This window comes from Montipora capricornis, chromosome 9 (assembly GCF_036669925.1).
Source record: "Montipora capricornis isolate CH-2021 chromosome 9, ASM3666992v2, whole genome shotgun sequence".
NCBI lineage: Eukaryota > Metazoa > Cnidaria > Anthozoa > Scleractinia > Acroporidae > Montipora > Montipora capricornis.
In genome coordinates this window covers 26,033,829-26,056,328 of record NC_090891.1, presented here as the reverse complement: position 1 = coordinate 26,056,328, position 22,500 = coordinate 26,033,829, and the positions used below count along the sequence as shown (strand labels likewise).

Below are 22,500 nucleotides of genomic sequence, written 5' to 3'. Positions count from 1 at the left end.
CTCATGAGGAAACTCCTAATGATAAACTTCTTGAGTAGAACAACCGGTGGTAAGAATCAAAGCCAAGGAATTTGTCGCTGTGCTTGAGTTGACGGTAAACCCACCAATATATATTAATCCCAGGGGGATTAGCCGGTCGGTGAGGCCGGCACTTTGTTAACACGCGGGTCGGTCGGACGGGAAGGGTTGAGTTGACGGGTCGGTGAGGGGACCATATTAAGATTATGCTCTCTAAACATGAGGAGGTAGGTGAAAGAGCGAAACGTAAGGAACCTTAAAATCTACAGTTAAGTATTAAGGGAGGATAAATAGATCATGCCAAACCAAAACTGATGATTCTTTTGAAATTGCTTTATTTACCCGACACCTTATAAAAAATGAAAGTCTCAATTGCAAACTAATTTTTCTAGGCTATGAACTGAATCACATTATCTCTTATCAATCACATAACAGGTTGTCTCTCCGATGACTTGACTTCAGTATCTACCATTGTCAGTATTTGTTTATTGAATTTTGCACCCTAGTTCCCGGCTATATTATGAAACCCTAAGAAAAATGAAGTAGGCATCACTTTAGCGCAATCCAACGCTCATCAGCCTGGGGCTGACGTTTCGGGGGTGGTGACCGTTGACGTTGAAGGCCACGCCTTGGTAACCTGAACTTGTAGAGGCAGTGCGGAAGTACGGCGATGACGTATCACCACACCAAAAGTTACAATGCTTGTAACAATTACTAGTAAAACCAGACACAAAGAAGCCAGTGTAAAAGGAATGGTCGCAGATCAACAGCTGGTAGGAGTAAGCTGTAGAGGCTCCTACGGCATCCCACAATCCTAAAGCACTTCCAGTCTTACCATACTGCGTTGCGGCTTTAACTGGGAGGTTGGATTTTCGCTTGAAATAAGCTTTCTTTCCAGTCTGGTGGTCGACGAACATGATTTCTGTAAACTAATTAATAACGAAAAATAAGTTATTTGGATTGCGTTTTGTCAGAGTTACCCTCTCTTTGTCAACTGAAGATCAAAATATAGGTTTTAACTCGGAAATTTGTGATTTTTTCAAGGTTACAAGATTTTTACTCATTAGAAAGGTTGCATTTCTTTCTTTTATAAGTCATTTGCATGTCCTTTATATTGTTTGTTAGGCTGTTGTACTCTCGGATTTATCGATTTGATAAGCAATTTTTTTTTGAAAATGATATTATTAATGAAGTCGGTAGAAGGTAAAGGTTTCTGACTGTATTTGACCAGAGAGGGAAACCTGTCCATGATTTCAAAATAGAAACCCTGAATAATCTTCGTGTGAGGTCGACAAGTTGCGTCAGTTTTTATTATGTTGAAAATTGGGAGTTATTTAGCCTCGAACAAAGTATGCACTACGCGTGCTCATCAGCTTATTGGTTTATTACGACATTTGATCTAGCAACATACTGGAATGTTGTTGCAGTCAGTCCTGTAGCCAACTGCTTTTTTCTCATGTGAACGGTTCGCCGCGTTTTGTAAGGAAATGTAGGAAAAGTTGGCCTGCCCAGTGTAGATCGGATAAGTGAGTGACCACTCTACCATATAAACGGGGCCTAAGAATGTATGAAATTTTCCCGGGCTGTACTTGGACAGCGCAATGATCATGAAATGAAAGTTTGGAAGATGATCATAGCAGTTAAGGGGGGTAACCATGCATTTTTCAGAGGTAATTAATCTTTAATTTGGAAAAGAATGAGAGATAATGAGGCTGAATTGCATGAATATACAAAAATAGTATAACCACTTATAATAACAATTATAACTATAAATATAATAGAATAACCAATAACTCATAACTTATATGCAGATATTTTCAGTATATACAATAAAATAATCTCTTTTAACCGCCGTAAATTCAATAAAGCTACTTGCAAGAGTTCTACCGCTTAGACATAGATTGGATAAAGGTATTGGTATTGGACGCTTGGTGCGTCTCTTAAGTTGAGTAAAGTCCCGTTATTTTCTAAGATTACACCTGGTAACATTCTTTGGTGGTAGTAGATGGTATACGTACTTACATTGCTTTGTATTTTAAGGATTTTTACAAATAGTGTTGATTAATTGTCTTTTAAAAATGCGAGGTTACCCCCAATTTCCTTTTTGGATTTCAATCACACTTGTTAAGATCTCCTTTTCGTACATATTCATAAACCGCACAAAAATACCTTTGAATCAGTAGGCACCGTTCTTAAGTTAAGGATTTGATTGTGATGTTCTTCTAACTTTTAATTCACGTTATATACCCTCTATTATACCCTCCAAGGAACTCGCTATTCAGTTGGGGGTAAACACGCATTTTTTAAAGATAATTTATGATAATTCTTCCAAGGAGGACGACATGACCTGGGAACGAGGTTGCTGTCAACTGCTTAAATTTGCACTAATTGAAAGATATTTTTGCCCCGGTTTATGATTATGCGGGAAATGTAGATCTTAACAGGTGTTATTGAAATCCAAACAGAAAATTGGGGGTAACCACGCATTTTCAAAGATAATTCATGAATAATATTTGTAAAAAGCTTTAAAATACAAAGCATTGTATGGCGTTCTTTCTCAAATTGAAGCTATATTATAACTGAAAAATGCTTCGTTACCCCCAATTTTCTTTTTGGATACCAAGAGAACTTACTAAGATCTACTTTCTTCGGATAGTTTTAAACCACGCAAAAATATCCCTGTATTGGTGAGATCACCGAATGGATAGGAAACCCGAGTATCTCGAGACGCGCAGAACGTATTATTGTTAATGCCAGTTTTGTTGTCTTTTTTTATCGAAAATGTGATAGCAATTATCAGTGAGTGCCGCAACGCTCTGCTTCAATTTATCTCTTCATTACTAGGGCGATTGCTCCCGGCTGATTATTATTATTATTATTAATATTATTATTATTAATATTATTATTATAATTATTATTATTATTATTATTATTATTATTGTTATTGTTAGTAGTAGTAGTAATAGTAGTAGTAGTAGTAGTAGTAGTAGTAGTAGTAGTAGTAGTAGTAGTAGTAGTAGTAGTAGTAGTAGTTGTTGTTGTTGTTGTTGTTGTTGTTGTTGTATTCTGATGAATCTAATTTATTTTTAGAGAAAAGCAGAAGAAAGCGGGGTTCGATCGAGCCGGAGTTGCCTCAAGAAAAGAAAGAACGCCACTTCTCTTTTGAGATCTCGAGATCTCTCTAGCGTTCTCTCCTCTCTCTTTTTACATGTCGTCGAGAAAGACCCTGTTTGATGCTGATCACGGGAAAAAAAGGCAGTGGTTCTCTGTTTTGTCGAATTCAAATACTGCGAGAAAGCCGCGAAGGATGGCCTTTTCCTATCAAGTCAGCCCACAAAGACCTCTACAAGTTTAAATCATGATGTTTTAAACACATAATTACAAAAAACTAACAAAAAAGTTCTTTCCTCAAATGGCAATGATGTCAGCCCGACACTCATCAGCCTACTTTTCACGCTGTTAGGGGAATAGCCGTTGATGTTAAAGGCCACTCCATCGTAAGAAGAACTATCTGCCGCTGTACGGAAGTACGACGATTGAACATCCGAGCACCAGCTGTTACAGTGTTTGGAACAATTACTTAAGATACCTGATACCATGAAGGCAGAGAAGAAATTATCGTCATAGATCAACAGCTCATAATCTTCCCAATATGAGTTGTTGACGCCTGCCATAAGATTCCATGATCCATAGGTGCTAGCAACGTTTCCATAGTTAGTGGCAGCCGTTATTGTGACGGAATGATTGGATTTTTGAGTGAAAAAGGTCTTGTTACCGCTTTGATGATCGATGAAGATGATTTCTGCGAACTAGAGAAAAACAATTCGAGAGTAAAGTGTTTTTAGGCCCACCTGTCCCGCTCTTAGATGTGCAGTCCGCGAATGAAAGATGTGTTCAGGTCGTTACGTATGTCCAAAAATGCATGTCATGAAGTGCACGTCAATTTGTTACAGACAAGATGAGGTACCGCTAATCACCTCTTGCCAAAAACAGGATTAGCATAATGTTTATATCTTCAGGCAAGCACTGTTTTGGTTAGCTGTTAATGGTTACTTTGTAGCTGAAGGAGTACATTTTGAGGGTCTCTTTATTTTGTTTGTTGTATTCCTGGATACACTGAGTCACTTTTAAATTTGAGAAGAAGGGTAACGAGACAATGGGGCTGTTTACACGCGTTTACACAAAAAGAACGTTTATGCAAAGTTTATTAATTGAGGCAATGGGCCGTTTATACGCGTTTCTACAATGGGGCCTTTTATGTAAAGTGTGAGGAGACGATGAGGCCGTTTATATAAGGTCAGTGCCAGTAGACGGTCGTACAGTGGGATCGTTTATACGACGTATAACGACACAATGGGACCGTTTATGCAAAGTGTAAGGAGCTGATGGGGTCATTTATGCGCGTGTCACATAAGATGCGGACGGAGTCGTTTATACGAGAGCGGTTTGCAAAGGATAAGCTAAGTGCTGGAAGCACTCGCCTTCCACCAATGTGATCTGAGTTCGATTCGAATACTCAACGTCATCTGTGTGTCGAGTTTCGTTACTCTGCATCGCGAGGTTTTTCCATGTGACTCCGCTTTTCTTCTTGTCATCAAAAACCAACATTTCCTTTAATTAAACAGATTTTGATATACTCTAAATTTGTATTTTGCACGTTCACGCAGGTCTAGAATTCATCCGGGTAATGTGCATAATTAAAACACTACAAATATATTGCTTTGTTTTGAGTTATATATATTCTCGCCAATTAGTACAACACTTGTGCTGAGCTTTATAATCTTGAAAATTTAGATAAATTGGCACGAGCACGTTAACGAGGCAAGATGTAAACATTGATGTTGGTTTATTTTTATCGTATAAACGGCCCTAGATCGTGACTTCTTTTCCAATCGCAATGCCTTGAGGGGGCGCCAATATAATTTTATGAAACTTAAGATAAAGAGTTTTTCTGTCAAGTGTGGAAGAAATACATTAGTGCACGATTAAAAGCATCAAGCCTCTTGACTAATATTCGTTTTCTCGTTATTTTTGCTTTTAGTTCGAGCCATTCAAGGGGTATGTTGAAGGCGGCCCTACTCCGAAGGCCTCGACTCAGGTGCCGAAAGATGGGTAAGATTGTTGGGGCAAACGTTTAGGAGCCGGCTTTATTTCGACGTGAATAAAAGTATTTTAAGCTTCTTAATGCTAAGGATTAACCCTTTTAATTTGGCCCTTAATGTTCCTTATTACGAAGTAAAATCGTCTGGCGCTAGACAAAGTACTGTAAAAGCTATAATATAAGTGAAGGAGGAAAAGAGATTATTAAAAGGGACATGGGTGTATACATAGACGAGACGAGAAGTTGAAGCAGCGGGGATTACGAGGGTCAAATTCAAGGAGAAGCCAGAACGGGTCTTGAACCTTGGTTGTCCAGATCTCAAGGCAAGCACCCAAACCACTGGCCTGCACTGGCTCCTTGCCAATTCTTTTGAAATATCTTTTGAAGTTAAAGTCATTTTTATCATAATGTCGGAGTGGCTCCTTCAACTATGAGTCTGGTATCAATGGAAGCCGACGGTGCGCCCTTTACCCCCCCCCCCCCCCCTCCCTCTTTCAGTGCTCCATTTTACGGGTATTTAAAGCTATAGCTACATGGATCAGGGGGAAGTCGAAACAGACGTTGAAGTCACCGAGGATCAAGATGGGGGCCTCTTGCTCCGAAGCCATCGGCATATCAATTCTTTTGAATTAATTAATCTAGTGAAAGTGCCCTTCGCAATTGAAGTAGTCCACAGTCACTCCACCTTAAACCCTTCCCGACCCCTTAACCGGTCTCTATTGACAACTAAAATAGCTTGGCGTTAGACAGAGAAAAAGTTATGATAAGGGCAAGGGGTAAGTTGCTCGATTTTTATGTTGTACGTTGCGGTTTAAATGCTCAACAGTGAGTGACAGAGTGAGACCTACCGGTGTTCCGTAAACAAGTGAAAAAAATTAAATATACTTACTGGGATGTTATTACAGTCTGTTGAATACCCATTGGTTCCGTAAGGTTTTTGCGAATCATACTTGACGTTGTCCTTTGGATCTGCTTTGTCATCGGTAGTGTAACACATGGTCCAACCGCCACTGTATGACGTCATGTCGCAATAGGCTTGGAATGCGTTGGATTGGTTGCCTCCATCTGGGTCCAGCAAGTACAAGCCATCCCCTGCAGATGGACGCGATTCCTTGATTTCTTTACAATTTCGCCCTGAAGAAAGAAATAGAAGCAATTTTAAGCTGGAGCCCATGGCAACAAAAATGTTTGAAGTTTTCAATTTAAAAGAAACTTAAAGTAGACACTAAAAAGAACTAAAAGCGTATAAATATCAAAAATAAGCCTTTTTTGTGAAAAAAATATTTGAATTTTGATTTAATAATGTCAACTGAGGTTGAGCATCGATATCGCAGCTCGAGTGGCAGTTCGTTTTAAAGGTTTGGAACCGATCGCGACCGCGAGAAGCCTCGGTCAGTTGATCTTCTTGGGTGAGAAAAGACTTGCAGCTTGCAACTCAGAAACCCTGTCAGGGGTTGTCGTAATCTTGGATCATCCATATTTGGAAATGCCACTGTGATTACGATTGTCTTCTTAGTCAATGGATGAGCGATCTCACTGTTAAGTTCTAAAAGCCAGAACCTGATGATAATTTCAGGACATATAAGATAAACGATAGATCGAGTAGATTCATCATGTCTAAATTTTGACAAAAAATGAACAAAAACCAAGATCTTAAGTGACAGTTATATTTCGGTATAAGCTATACCATCATCAGACTGAAAATGCACACAAAAATTAGGAGCTTAAATAGTTACAAGATGTATACTCAAGAGAACAGGCAGAGTTCTCTGCTGGATTTTAATCTATTGTTAAGTGATGGCGATTGGCGCTTGATATGGAAGGCCTCTTTAAACAATAGCAGGTTCCAATTGTCGTCATAATCTAACACCGTGGTGTTAATATTCTGAACTACATTGATTGCGTATTCATTGTTGCCAGAAATAGTTGTTGTGGTGATGTTATTTAAAGTATCCGATAAATTGAATAAATTATGGGATAAAGGCTAAATGTTTAGTTTGATGCATATGATGTTATAGCTTATACGGAAATATAAATGTCACTTAAGATCTTCGTTTTTGTTCATTTGTTGTCAAAATCTAAAGACACTAGGAGTCTACTCAGTCTATCGTTTATCTTATATGTCCTGTTAACTTCTCTTAAGCGTAATTAACTCTTCATGAAATGGCAATCTAAGAGTAATTAAGACTGAAACCTAGGGATACAGTATATAATTGCTGGTGGCGTTTCTCATGAGGCCGGGATTTTTCACTCCATCCACACTTCTCCACCCACAATACAGTACAGTACAGTACAGTACAGACTGGCTATAGTTTACAAATGTAATTATTACATATGTTATTGACTAATAAAAACTCTAAAAACTATCGTAGTCGTGCATTCAAACCTCTAGTTCTCAGTGTGACATAGCTCTGATTTTAAACCACACATAATATAAAAATAGTGAGTGTTTTATTAATATTTCTTGTGTTTGCACTTAGCGAGTTCCAAGTGTTGATAGATCGGTAGTGAAAGGAACGTCTAGGTTTTCCCTGAATCTGGTATTATAACTATGGATTCCTGTTATTATCCTGATGTAGCTATTTATGTAGGAGGGCACAAGCCCATTCACTGTTTTTATAGCTGGGTGACATCACGTACTAACAGCTGTTGTTTGATAGAGGACCAGCCCAGTTCCCGCAAGACTGGTAAGATATGGTCAAACGTCCTAGTATTAGTTAACAAGCGAACAGCAAAGTTTTGTGGAAGCTGTAATTTATCAATGCTCTGCTTAAATGTGCCAGACCATACGGTAGAACAATAAGAAAGCTTACTAAAAACAAAGCAATTCAAAATGGTGAAAAGTACAGATTTAAAAAATAGATGTCTGACTCTGCTTATCTGGCATAGAGTAGTAGGAAGGGACAAAGTCAATGAGTTAACATGTTCATTAAATGTAAGGTTTGAGTCCAGTATGATACCCAAATCTTTAACTGAAGGTACTGGAACTAGGTTTTGGCCAAGAAAAGGAACTATGACATCTGGGATTTTACTTAGTAGCTGTCGCGTTCCAAACAAAATGAGTTTGGGTTTACCACCTCTTCTTGTAGAAGGAACGGCTGTGCAGAGATGGGACATATATTCATGACTCTAATTTCGCACCGCTCTCTAGAATGGGTATATTACTATATCATTTTGCGATCTCACCCATTAATTGACAATTTTTCCCATCTCCAGTAAATCCAATCCTACAGTAACACTTGTAAGATCCCTCCTTGTTTCTGCAGACAGCATTGGGGTCACAAGGGGAAGCATTGCATTCGTTGATATCTGTTTAATTAAGAAAAAAATACATAGCCGTCAGGGCAGTGTGGTTTGCTGTTGTTATTGGCTTGATGGAGACAAATGAAGAGCTTTTGCGCGAGAGATCGAACTTTAGAATCGTTGCGGACAAAAGAGAAGGACGTTTCGAAATTTCCGGGTTTAATGTTGCACCTGCCATAAACGTCAGTTAAATATCTCAAGCGCTGACATCTTTCGAGAAAAAGGATACCGTACGGGTCTTACTGCCGTCGCTTTCCTTCTCAATTTCTTTCTCCCTTTTTTACGTTAACGTGAAAAGAACTGCCATCAGGTAGTCTCGCGATGTGTAGTTTTCCTGGATCGGTCACAATGTGGTGGCGAAACAACTGGTAGCGAAATGACCGAAACCAATATCAAGTCTAGTTGCCAGTTCCTTTATGTAGTGGAAGAAAGTCACGCGCAGCCACTAATGCAATAGGCTAGGACTGACGTGTTTCTTTGTTCACCGTAAACCGCAATCGTCTAAAAGTCACGTGACCATTTGAGGTTGAGGTTCACGTCTATGTAGCAGTAAGCTGGTGAATGACGGCAGAGTTTTTCGCTAGCTATATAGTTTTAAACATTTAACTCACGTTTTGACTTGAATTTTACTTTCCTTTAAGAGTTATCTCGATAAATGAGAGGTTTATTTGATTCAGTTGCGAGATTATAAAAATTACCAACAACACCCGTGAACCCATGCGTCGTCATAAACAAACATGGCGTCGTGATCGATGCACGTGCTTCGTTGAAAAAGTGAGAAACTATTCCCGTACGGCGAACTCGGAACTGTAAACGGCTGTCAGGACGAAAATTATAAAGAGGTTGAGATTGCAAATGGTCAGATATTCGTGTCGTGGGGAAGGTATTGTTAAGCGGTTAGCATGATCTCCTTCAACATCCGGTCTTAACACAAGGGCGTGGCACAAGGTATAGACAGCGCATATCACCGAAGTAGATGTCAAAATACTTAAAACGAACGGAAATGGCAGAGCACTCAGCGTTTTATTTAATTTGTTTGTTTCTTTGTTTCCTTTTTTTCGCACTACTGTTCTTTTGTTTGTTTGCTTGTTGTTTACTCGGATACGTGTGATAATGCAAGATTAGCAGACCCGGGCGTTTCAATAAAAGCCAATTAGCGGCGGTCTTTCGCCGTCTATAAAACCTATTACCTGCGTCCGATTAGCCTTTGATCAGGTTCTTGCGGTTGTCTTGGGTTTGAGATGCGATCACAGCCGCTTATTTCACCATCGCCAGCCGCGGGAAAAGTTATTTAAAACCTGCAAACCCTCATTTTTCGCATTGACCAGAATAGTTTCCATATATTTACCGTAATACCAATAAAAGGCAATCACAACAAACGCAGACAATCTTAGGAGCCAATCGCTACGCAAAGCAGATAAACGCCGCTAATTATAGACGTGTGCGCGCAAGTCATAATTGATTTGCTTTATCTTAAATTTGCTGAGAATGTTTCACGAGATTTTGTTGGAAAATTGTAATACGTACTCATGTAAAAGCCAATTAACGAGCATTTACATTCAATCAGCTGGAAACCGCTTTGAGGTAACTTAACATTTTATTTATTTTCACCTGTGCACGATTTTCCGTCACCAGTGAATCCTGCTATGCAACTGCACTGATAAGATCCAAGGGTATTGCTGCATACAGCATTCTCATCACAGACCAAGGGAGAAGCTGAACATTCATCAATATCTGCAAAACAAGACGCACTGTATCCTGTATCCTGTTTAAACCATCGATGCAGTTTCCAATAGGTTACCGTAACGCAAGAATGAAGTTGGCAAATAACTAAAGGGACAGACAATATGCCGACTGTATAATTGGAAAATAAAATCAATCGGTCTGTACGTGTTTATTTGCTGACATGGTACATGGTAGAGCAGTGCAGTGCAATCGGACGATGACCGGCTAAGTTTGAGTCCCGTCAAGTCTAGAATTTTTCAAGGTCCCTTCGCAACTAGGACAATCATTCTCGTTAGAGTCATTAAAACCGCAGTCAGGATATATTTTTTTTTTCATCAATCAATCAATACAATTCTTATTATTTTCGGGTCTTTCATGTATCTAGCTACATAATAAGCTAATTGGGAACACCTATCCACTCCCATATATTTAAATGTATAAACATAAAAATAAACTGATCTAAAACATATTAGAACTTTGCTGACGTTTTGGTTTATTAACATTACATGTTTACTCACAGAAGGCATCCTGAAATTTACATAGTGCAGTCTTTAGCCACCAACAACTGATAAATTTTTGGGTGCAAAAAGCGCTTGATCCCAATGCATTCTTTGAAAAGTTTGAACTTTCAACCCATCATTGCTCAGAGATTATCTGGCATATCCGATTCAAATTTTCAGAGGTAGCTAATTATGCAAAGCCCTTTAAATGTTCAGTACTTTATTTTCGGGTGACTTATTATAAAACGATAGCCTTGAGCAGATAAGACAAAAAATATAACAAATTTCCCTATACAATGTGACTTGTAAGGTCTCCATATATATATCTATATATTTATTTATTTATTTATTTCACGGTCTCAGAAGCTGAAGAGCAAGCAAATCCGACGACAGCGTCGCCGGGTTCCCAGAACAAATGCGATTTTTTCATGGAATTGATTGTACTCTTAATCTTAGGGCCGATTTACACGGTACGATTCTTGTCGCATGCGACAAACTTACGACAGGTTTACAACTGGTTTACCGTATTGTCGTGTAAGTCAGAGAAAATGTCGCAGCATTTTAAGCAGTGTTTAAGACGTGTTTTAAAACGCTTCGACAATTGGAAGTCGTGACTTAGGCCTGTCGTAAGCTTGTCGCATGCGCCAAAATCGCACCGTGTAAATCGGCCCTTAATGAAAACTGATTTCACACTTAAAGTAGTTTTGAAAACGAGGTTGAGGTGAATAACGAGTTTGGGCGAAATTTTTAGCCAATCATTAGCAAATTAAGAGCAAAATCATTCGCGAAATTTCTTTTGACACCGCCGACACTAGCACAACCACTAGCACCCGACAGTTCCCTCCCTTTTGAAAGAACTTTAAAATCTCACATCACCCTTTACAGAAAACATTGTTTTATCAAGGCTAAGATTAAGAGCACGGTTTTTACCTTCCGTCTGCATGTCACAAAATGCAAATACTACCATATTAGGTTTAACGCCTGACAGCCAATATCTTCCGCTGACCGCTTCTCTTTCACTAGCCTTTATTTCTTTGCACGATACTGCTGCCAACTCAGGGATGGAACCGAGAGGGGCTGAAATCGAAACAAAGCCGAAAAAATTTAAGCAAGCGAAAATAAATAATACAACCGACGTTTCGGAGTCTTCATGGCGACATTTTCAGAGGAAACTTGAGGAAAAAGTATTTAAAGAGGTATTTGGCAATGAAATTGTCAATAGGGATTGTGAAGTAAATTAAACAATACTTTTGCTAGCGCGAATGCAATCTGCTTACACCTTTCGGCTGGGTTTTCGCGGTTTTTGACAGGCACTTCTTACGCAGCGAGAAACGCTTCAGTAGATCTTCTGAGACCTTCCAGTGCATGTTCTTCTAGTGTTAAAAATGGAGGTTGACTGGTGTTAAGGATTGATTGGGGTGCAGGCATGGCGCAGTGGTGAGAGCACTCGCCCAATGTGGCTGGGGTTCGATTTTCAGATTCGCGCGGCGTTATATGTGGGTTAAGTTTTTGGTTCTCTACTCTGCACCGAGAGGTTTTCCTCTCTCTTTGTTGATTTCAGTTTATAGTGTCCCCTAATTAGTGCTCCAGCGTTAGAAGACTAGACACTTAAATAAAGTTATTTTCCTTTCCCTCCACACGATCGTGCAAATGTCCGCTCGTGTATCTTCCATAACCCACAAAAACTTGCATAAATACGGGAACATGGGGAGGGGACGGAGGGGATAAGATCACAAATGTGGGTCGGGGTCGATTCCAGAGTTTGCCACGGTCCCCTCTCCTCGAAAACCAACCTACGATTTGATTTCATTGCATTTGATTCCTGTGCAGTGTCCCCACTGGACCATTTTCGAATTCTCACGGCTGGACTGCATCTAGCATGGAATGGAAGCTAATGTGGGCAAATCTTTTCAAATGCAAATTAATTTGCCCGCATTAGCCTCCATTTCATGCTAGATCCAGTCCAACCGTTAGAATACGTAACTGGCCTGTTAGTGCCACTAAATACACTTAAATAAAAGAAAGGTTAAGCGTGACGTTTACGGCAATCGACAGGCTCCTGCTTATCGTAAAAGCGTGAAAGTACTCTCATTTTAACTTGCCTCCTTCCTTCATATCTGGAGCTAATTAACAGGACAGAAATGAGCTAACATCAAGCGGGGTTCTTACATTTTTGGCAAAACTCTAGCTAATTTCACTCACTACAATTGCCGTTTGGGGTAAACGTCATGCTTAACCTCTTTAAAGTTCATTATGATCATTAGGGAGCTTTGGCACGCAATATTTTTGAGACGCAGACGACAACCGTAAGTGAGCTGTTTTCCCTTTTAATTTGTCTTCACTCAACCACATTTATATTGCTAAGTATCTTTTCTCCATGCATTAGAGATATCGATGATTAGTTTTAAAATCTGGAAGACACTACTTTCATCGCAAGCAAAATGTTTACTTCAGGTTGCCATCCGACTCTCAACTCTTTTATTACATTACTTGCCCTGTATTGCTAAGGATAAAAATCCTTTATTATATACCCCTGTTTTGCTCTCGAGTGAAGTAATATCTGTCAGGATCAGGAACAAAGTCCTTGGGACAGGCTTCCTTCGTTCGATCACTAAACTCACACATGCGTCGTGACAACACAAAGTTAAAACTTTGACATCGATTATCTCTTCGACATTCCGGCAGGCACATGAGTCCAAGATCTGCTGGCATCGTCTTATAAATATGCTTCTGCAACATCCTTCCAGATATTGACATTTGAGATCCAGAACTATGGCATTGTTGAGTGGCCGCTCGGGCAAGCAGTTGACCAATGACCCCAAAATATAACAGATGTCTCATGTCCTGAAAAAAGTTTGAAATGGTACAGAAAAGCTCAAATTTTATGTAACCTGAGTGGGCTTAATAAGCTGACTTGGTTGTGGCTGTTCGATGTGTAGAGAGGGGAGTGGAAAACATAACCATGTGTAATCAGATAATAGCATTGATTTCATTATCTGAACACCAAATAAGTTTGTCTTCAGTGGCAACAAATTCAATTTCACCTCGCGTCGCAAGTGGCCAACTGTTAATTATACACGTGCTGTAGACGTCCAAGTATGTTCAGTTGATTGACAGTTCTATGTTACGTGCGGTCAGTAATTTTAATTAACTGAACTTTGTCGCATTTGTTTGGCATTATGAAAACCCTAACATGTAAACAAATTGTCCTGTGTTTGACTGGTGATTTTGTAAGGCAACATTTGATTAACAGGAGGCACTTCTGACAAACTTTCCTATATACGCTTCAATGCTATATAGGTGAGCGTAGAAAGTAACAACTGAAAAGATTAAACTTTTTTCGAATGTTTAAAAACTTAAAGCTTGTTTCTGCCTCCGAGGCCTAAAGAGAGCGACTAAAGCTTCATTGAAGGGAATATCCTGCGTGACCAGTTTTACATGCTCAGACATCGTCTTTAATATTTAATTTACGCGGACTTTGTGTATAAGGAAGTGGCATATAGAGTAAGTCTACTGGGCTGCGTTAGAGGTTGCACGAACAAAAGAGACACCAATACCTGTAGGTTTTAACACAATAATTTTAGTCGTTGTTCGATTACTGTAAAGTTGAATGGAGCAGTCCTTGACAACACGACCAAGACTACAATAGAGCTCTACCCGGATAATTGCTGTCTAAAAGGGTTCATCTTAGGCAATGGATTGCTTGAGTTGGTCGTTGCCCAGTGGCCCAGTGGTTAGGGCGCTTGCCTTGAGATCCGGAGATCCCAGGTTCAAGACCCGCTCTGCCTACTCGTCGAATGTGATCCTGGTAGTCCCTGGTTCAACTTCCCAGCTGCACTTGTAAATAGTCCCTTTAAGTATGCATTGTATTGCATTGTAAAAATGGCGCTCATTCCAAGAGGCCAAGCTCATTGTTTTGTCTATGACTCCATCCGGTTTTTTTGTCTTAACTATACCAAAAGGCATAGAAAGACTAGAAAGAGGTTACCTATATACACAGTGACAACCCTGGGAGGGTAAAAGATCCAGACAGAAAATTCAGCGAGAGGCACCAAAACACCCCCCCGCTCTTGCACATTTAATAGTTAAGATGCTGCCTAATGCACATCACCACTCGAAATCTGGTTAGCTACGGCACTTTATAGAAAGACATTATAGATATTTAGGCGAGCCTAAGAGCGGAGCTTCTCAATTATTATTATTATTATTGTATATTTACGTTTTTGTTTACAACTAGTCCGCTTACCATACGACAAGTCCAGACTGCTTACCATAAATTTAATGTATTTTCCCGTGCTCTTTCTAGCTTTTTCGTCACCATTATTCAGCCTGTTTTCTCGTGCTCGTGCTTACTCTTTTCTCTTTCTCGTCCCTAAATTAAATATTCGTCTCGTTATTCGCGGTCTTTCTTGCTCTCTCTCTCCCGTTGTATGTCATTGATATTTCGCCTGTTTTCTCGTGCTCTCAGTCGATCTCTTTCACGTTTAGCATCGCCTTCTCGTCAACTGCTTACTGCCTTTTTATCTCGCTCTCTTTATCGCTTCTTTCCTCGTTGTACGATATCTTAGCTTGCTTTTGGTTGTCTCCAAAATAAATTTTTGCTTGACTGTCTTATTAATGAGCTACTAAAAGCCAATATCAAATGACGTACGCTGCATGGCCATGCAACTTCCCGCCCAAAAAAGGCGGGGTTCCAGGAGGGTTTCATCAGTGTGACATTTCGTGTTTACATGAAAAGTTGAAGGTACCGACGTACGGACGGACGGTCGCCCGATGACGTCATAACCAAACCCAACGACAGGTTACTCTTTCCTAGAAACACATAAATGCCCTTATTCTACGTTTTCCTACGGTGGCCCGTAAGGGACATGGCATTTCGTGATCAGTTTTCCTGCTTCAAAATTTCAACTCGAGATTTTGTGTTCACAAACTCGAAATTTTGAGTTCACAAGCACGAAATTTTGCTTTCACAAACTCGAAATTTCGAGTTTGTAAACTGGTCAGTGTAAAATGCAGACTGCAGACTAGGGGTGAAATGCAGACTAAGGTTATAATCTAACTGTTGAAAAAGCCCATACCTTTTACAAATGCTAACAGTTACGGTCTAAATATTGTTTTGTGCCTAAGGTTAGCGCTTCTGAAAAGTTTGGGCTTTTTCAACAGTTACATTGTAACCTTATTCTTCATTTTACCCCTTGTCTACAGTTTGTATTTTACACTGACCAGTTTGTAAACTCAAAATTTCGAGTTTGAAACTTTGAAGCAGGAAAATTGATCACGAAATGCCATGTCTCTTTGACGGGCCGCCGTATTTCCCTTTCTTTTGCGAAGCAGCTCGATATATCTAGTTAAGAGGCAAATTGTGGGCCAAAATGATCAAACTACTTTCTGCATAACGCCACTCTCCATTCAGTTTCACATTTGCCGTTTCCCGTTTGGGCAAAACCTCTCGAGCGACATTTTCTGCCGCCGCGCGGAATACTTTCTCATATTATCAAATTTGAATGCTTTTATTCTCGTTTGAGGTTGTAAGTATTCGTATCTTACTCGTATCGTAGTTGTCTTTTGCAAATTTATTTTTACTTTAATTGTACCTTTAGATTTCTTGTAAATTTTATATGGATGCAACGTGTCTCCTACGCCAGGATACTAGCGTTAGCACTGAATGGTCTTGCCTGTATGAATAAAGCTGTACTTTGACTTGCTAATTTGAACACACGGTACTAGATCTCCCAAAAGCTTCCGGCTTAGCCAAAGCGGAAAAACCGATAATTGACACTCTTGTGGTGAAAACAATAGCATAAGCAAGATTTTAAAGAAATCCAAACGCAACTTTGCTAAAATTGTTGCAATTTTAGTAATTGAATGAACACTGCATGCGTTGGGCAATTTCACTTTAATTCAGTTGATAAGTAAGTAAAATTCTTAAAACTTTAGCAAAAAGAATTAGCTCAGTCAAAAAGAAAGAAATATTTAGCTTAAGTGCACGTTTAGTTGATCAATTACCCGGATTAAATTTTTAAACTTCTCTGGTGGGGATTTCTAGCTGATGTGATGGTTAAAGAGATTGGTAAAGAATTACTTTATTTCTTGCTGCATTATCGAATCGTGGGTCCCTCGTTAAGTGATCATGCAGTTTAAAGCATATATTTTCAAAGTGCATGGCTATCTCGCGATTTCTTGGTATTCATCACATTCTTTACAGTGAAGAATTTGAGAAATTATGCTAAAAAAATTATTCTTCAGATTGTCTTATAATCGACGCTGTGTTGAAATTAAAGAAGCTCAACGAGGGAAATTTATAGAAAAACAACGACACAAAAGACTGTCTTTTAAGTGAAACGCTTTAGCAGCTGCTAAACAATTAACTGACTCAGTGACGTGTGAGACGTTGTAAGCAAACACTTCTGACATATAAGCATTTTTTGAAATACACCGAGTTTTCGCATAAATGGTCGTTTCCTTGGAAGACGAGAAGAAAACAGGGAAATAGGGGTTTCAAACGCAAAGTTGTATTTTTGCTCAATCATGGTGAGAAATCAACAGCAGTAAAAGCTTATAACAGCAAAATGAATGCTGGCAAACACCCTACTCAGAAAATTAATAATACATTTCATGTTTAGTCCACTCAAAACTAAAATCTTTCGTTTCGGAGGCAAAAAAAAAACAGAATTTAAATAAGTTAGAGGATGAAATGAAATCCAGTTTTCCCAACACGACAAACATGGCAAATGTTCATTTTCCGCGCTAAAAGGAAGACATTCTGGAACTGACCATTCCTCAGTTTAAGAAATGGGAGTTGCTACCCCAGTTTTTTTCCCTTTGCTGTCTCGGCCTTATCGACGGCATTTTAGCTCTGTGGGCGATAATATAATACACTATAGCTACCGCTGTGAATTTTCCCCTGCAAAGCAGAAAAGTAACTTGTCCAGGTGAAATCAATCGCTCAGTCGCAGTTAAATTAAATAAAGCAGTCCAAGAAATTTGAAGATTGCAGTTTCCAAGTTAGTAGAAGTAGCCACTCAAAGACATCGGGTGTAATAAGAGTTTTACGTTCGAATTCCAGTATATTTGCACCGTAAAAAGTCTTGTCAAAATCAAATTCCTTTCAACTAAGCTATACTGTGATTTAATTTCAAAAGCTACGCTTTGAATTCGCCCATATAGAGAAACAATGATTACTTACTGTTCGCTAACGTGACTTATTGGGACTTCAAGAAACATGTGCAATCTGTAGCCAGCTCTGATTGGAATATGCGCAATCTGTAGCCAGCTGTGATCGGACCTTTGTGGAAAAATATTCAGTCGTATCGGTTGAGGTTCGTAGCAGCGGTTCTTATTGAAGACTTCCCTAGTATATTTTACCTCAGTTGTTTTCCATGTATCTTATTAATAAACAACTTTGTCAGCTGCCGAATGTCAACTGACGAAACACCCATTTCATCAAATATGAATAAGGGCCTTTATTACCTGAGTATTGTTTTGAGCCTGTGTAAGGAGTTCTGAAGAAAAATCCAAAATTGAGACTTAAATCTAGTAAATAAAAGTGGCTTCAAGTTAATTTGACCAAAAGCATAACGGCAACTAGCGCTTTTAAAGAAAATCACAAATAGAGCAAATAAACCGCGCGAGTGGAGTGGAAGTCTCCATTGCTGGTTGAAAACAGTGGAGTTAAGCCGATCACATATTTTAGCATAATCATTTTTACTAATCATAATCATCTACAGTCAAATCTGTTTAAACTGTCACCTTTTCTCCTACGGCCATTTTTTTCTCAGCGGAGGGTCCATAGAATTTCCTGCAGGAACCCACAACACAACAATAACAACAGCTCAGCTCACAACTACAACAACAGAAAGCTTCATTTATATGACTATAAAGACCTTAAGAGCAATAAAACATCTGGTTAGTACGTTAATGTAACAGCTTGCATGTTATCGTTGTGTTAATTCACTGGGCCTGGGAACAACTTCCGGTCCGAATTGTTTTCTCAGTGGGCCCACTAGGCTCGGTTACCACACGCTGTTACGAAAATGGGCGAGCGCTCCCAGAACTCGAGTGAGTGGCAGAAATCGAGCCTATGGGCCCAATTCATAGGCCAAATCGTCTAACTCAATGTTGTACCCAATTCAAATCCGTTGGGAATAAAACGTTTTGTCTCAAGTATTTCCATATCATACAAGTGAGAAAGCTACAAAATCATGCAAAAGCAATACACAGAGAGTCTTAACCCCGAGAGATTTGAATTGGATTCGTCATTGAGTGAGCCAAATTGTTCTATTGCAACCTCCTGCTTCCATTTGGAGTTGTGGTTGTAATCGCTCACGATGTTTGTAATTTTATTCTAAGTTTCTCTCTCTAATGGAGTACCACTCTTGTACATGTGGGTTTTCACCTTTTCTTTGTTGTACTTTTTTTTTTATCTTATCTTTTCTCCTGTCCCTTACACCAACCTGGTTTTGTATGTTATTTTGGCTATCTAGTTTTCACCAAACGGTACCATTAAAGAAATTGTTTTGTTGAGTTTGTACCTGGTTGACACTGTGCCCCAAATACGATAGTTAAAGTTGATTATAATGTTAATTAATACTTCTAGCAATGATGTAATTCTCTTGTTCCTCTCAGTAGTCATCGCTTTCTCAGATCATCAACCAATCAATGTGCAAAGGTTTTCGATTTCACTCACAGGCGCCCCAAGTTCACAACGCGATTTTGCGATGCATAACAATTATGTAGTAAGAGAGTTTGATGGCGAAAAAGTTAAGTTAAGGTGAAATAAGTCTTTCGCTCGCAATAAACTTTCCCTACCTCAAATATGCTGTTCACTTTTGTTTTGTGTCGATTCATTAGCCATTGCTGACATAGTGAACCACAGATATCATGATATGTCGAACTGGATTGAAACCAGCGAAAAATCGTTATAAGCTTGTTGCATGCAAATTATAAAGAAAATCTAACGACCAGATTTTCTGCAAATAATCAAAACCGATTTTAAAGGCCCTTGTGTATTTATTCATGTTGTCATGACAACGGCATATACGTCAGCTTAACTATCAAAAACCTGAAGTTCGTGTTGCTAACTTGCTTGCTACCATTTTTGGCGACCAAAGGATAACGGGTTTTAGAGGAAAAGGTAAATGAGACATAGGTATCAAAAACTGTGTTCAGCCACCTTAAATTAACAGTGATTTCTGCATTGTTAACTTCGCAAGTGAAGTCCAAATTACACAAGTTGCTTTATTAAAAACATATTTTTGTTAATTTAAATTTTATTTTTTATTTAGTCAAAATTGAATGCTATCAGTTTAAATGCACTTCATGTGACATTCAACTATACTTGCACATATCAAAGGGTATGAATAAAAACAAAAACAAAAACAAAAAAACACGAGCAAAGGCATCATGGGAGAAAACGAGAAACAAACAGTAACCAGATCGCTAATGAAAAAGCTTTCTTTTCAACTTTCCACTTTTCATGTAACCTGTGAGAAAGCTCTTTACAATAGATCGATCTCTGAGTAATTCTACCGGAATAAAAGTAGTGTTTTCTAGATCTATCATGGGAAGACAGAGGGCAAGACGTGATAAACACCTTCACTCAACAAATCAAGTTATACACTAACAACATCCCACATAAAATTAAGAAGACATCTATACTCTCGCCATTTGAAAGAGCATTTACAAGAAGTCTTTTATGTTTCTTTTGAAATTCGTCTCATAAGCAGTTTTTATAACTACAATAGTGTTTTAGCTGCTACTATGTTTCTCTATTTTAATAACTACTTATTAAATGAGAGGAAAATCTCAAAATGAGTAGTTTCATAGCGTGGAATACAGCCTCATATCACCTTTCATTGACTGTGACAGCTGGCGTTCTGACAGCTTTCTAAATTTTTTTGGTATATTCCCTTTATGCCTGTCTTAACTTGGTCTATATACTACCTGTCGTTTTATTTTCAGTCATGATCAATCTTTGTTATTTTTTTAGTTTATTTTTATCCAAGCCATGTTTAGAGCGTTCACACATCACAGACTTCATGTTTTGTACAAAAAGATAATTAGGAAATTACTTTGTTTGCCGGTTCTGTATAGTAAAGAAACGCTTGCAATGACACGTTCATAGGTTGGTTCTTCGTTAGGCTTTCGAAGTTCAATCTCAAACAAGGCTCTTCAGGTTCAAATTGACATGAACTACGACACGAACGTTTTTTTTTAAGTCCGCAATGCATAGCCGGTGAAGTTTCTTTGCTACCGCGCTGTCATGCTATACGTAGTACTTTGTTTTCTTTAATTTGAAGAGGAGAAAAATTAGTTTTTTGTTTACTTTGACTTAGATTTAGTCGGAATAAATTGACCAAATAAAATTAAAAGATGCAAATTCTTTGTATGTTCTTGAAGAAGACTATTTTTTCTGTTACCAAAATACCTCAGAGTCTTTTAGAGATACCAAGTTGAAAATCTGTTGTATTTCTGCAATTCCAGTCTCAATTTTTTTTTTCGCCAGGATTGCTTGAACTTCAAAACTATTCTTACCTAAGGAAGTTCAAGTCCTCATTTATGTTTTATGAAATGGGCCTTCCGGCAAAGAGAAAGTTATTGTCCGTTATTGTGTGCAGCCAGCATATCACGTCCATCAGCTGACAAAGATATTTACGGATAGGATGCAAGGAAACTGAACTACATTAGTAAAATACATCACTGCTGTGGTCGTCAACAGCAACCGCCAACTTCTTCAAATCGATGAAAAAATTCTCCCCCATTCAGTTTCTTACAGCTGGCTTCATCTGGCAGATGTTTTTTGAAGTCCTTTAAGAAGCGAACGGTGAGTAATATTTTTGCATACTCGTCAGGTTAATAAAAAACTCATTTTATTTTATTTTAAAAATCCTCAATGAGTTGCTGGGCTGGACGATAACTGACTTTGGAAACTGAGGCTATTTTAAAACTACCTGGCCTCAGTTGTTCAAACGGTGGATAGCGCTATCCACCGGATAAATCATTATCCAGTGCATAAACACCAGCAAAACCAATTGAGTTATCGGCCAGTGAATAGTGATTTATCCAGTGGATAGTGCTATCCACTCTTCGAACTACTGGGGCCTGATTTTAAAATAACTTACAATACAAATGCATCATACTTTAAACATACTGAAGAAGTCCTTGTTGGTTTTATTTTGGAAATAACCGTTACAGTGAAAAAAAGTTACTGCCTACAACGTTTTTCCAACAAAACGACTGATTTCACCTGCTCAAAGTCATGATCATACGTTAATATACGCCAAATAATAAAGAGAACTGTATGAAAGTTTCATTGTATTAAGGTCATGTGAAAAGGCAGATTGAGCGGATCCCGCAGATTACGCAGATTGAATAAGATTTTGTAATAACAATGGGGGTGACAGGCCTACAAAACTCCTATCCACGTGTTTTAGCCAGCTTAGAGTTTGGCTCAAACGAGTATATCTTTAAAGGATCTGCCCCTTTTCTATGAAACGATCGGGGGATCTTGAAATATTTAATTCGCTAAGTAGCGGTTATTGCTGGATTAAATGCCATTTTTCCATGAGTATTTGATTAAGATTAGGCACCGTAGAGCGGTATTGTGTCACGAAAGATAAGATTCGCTAACTCGGATTTCAGGTCAGTGTTACATGTTTTTTTTGGCCGTTTCTCCAGTCTCCTTGATTGAATTGTGCTAATTTAGGTATAGTTTGAGGGATCTCTTCTCCCTGCACAAGTTAGTGGACAAAGCTGTTCCTGATCGTTAAAAGTGATGACGTCATAAGATGGGACCGTGGATAAAGCTGAACGTATTTTGCCAGATAGTAATCAAAGGGTTTGAGAAAAAAAAAA

General features: G+C 38.7%; 1 protein-coding gene across 7 annotated transcripts; it reads right to left on the bottom strand.

Annotated features, from left to right (window-relative positions):
- Window positions 1-339: 339 nt before the first annotated feature.
- LOC138016899 (uncharacterized) lies at window positions 340-18,533 on the bottom strand. 7 transcript variants are annotated; one of them, XM_068864070.1, is made up of 8 exons: window positions 18,397-18,518; window positions 17,834-17,932; window positions 13,179-13,491; window positions 11,578-11,724; window positions 10,034-10,156; window positions 8,306-8,428; window positions 6,009-6,253; window positions 340-947 (listed from the first exon to the last, which is right to left on the bottom strand). In XM_068864070.1, the coding sequence occupies exons 3-8, from the start codon at window positions 13,486-13,488 to the stop codon at window positions 573-575; spliced, it is 1,323 nt and encodes a 440-aa protein (XP_068720171.1). In that variant the 5' UTR covers window positions 13,489-13,491; window positions 17,834-17,932; window positions 18,397-18,518; the 3' UTR covers window positions 340-572. The 7 variants fall into 7 exon arrangements, with proteins under 7 accessions (XP_068720171.1, XP_068720168.1, XP_068720170.1 ...); XM_068864065.1 differs by lacking the exon at window positions 340-947 and adding an exon at window positions 958-3,827 and having other exon boundaries at window positions 18,397-18,508; XM_068864067.1 differs by lacking the exon at window positions 17,834-17,932 and having other exon boundaries at window positions 18,397-18,530.
- Between the last annotated feature and the right edge of the window lie 3,967 nt (window positions 18,534-22,500).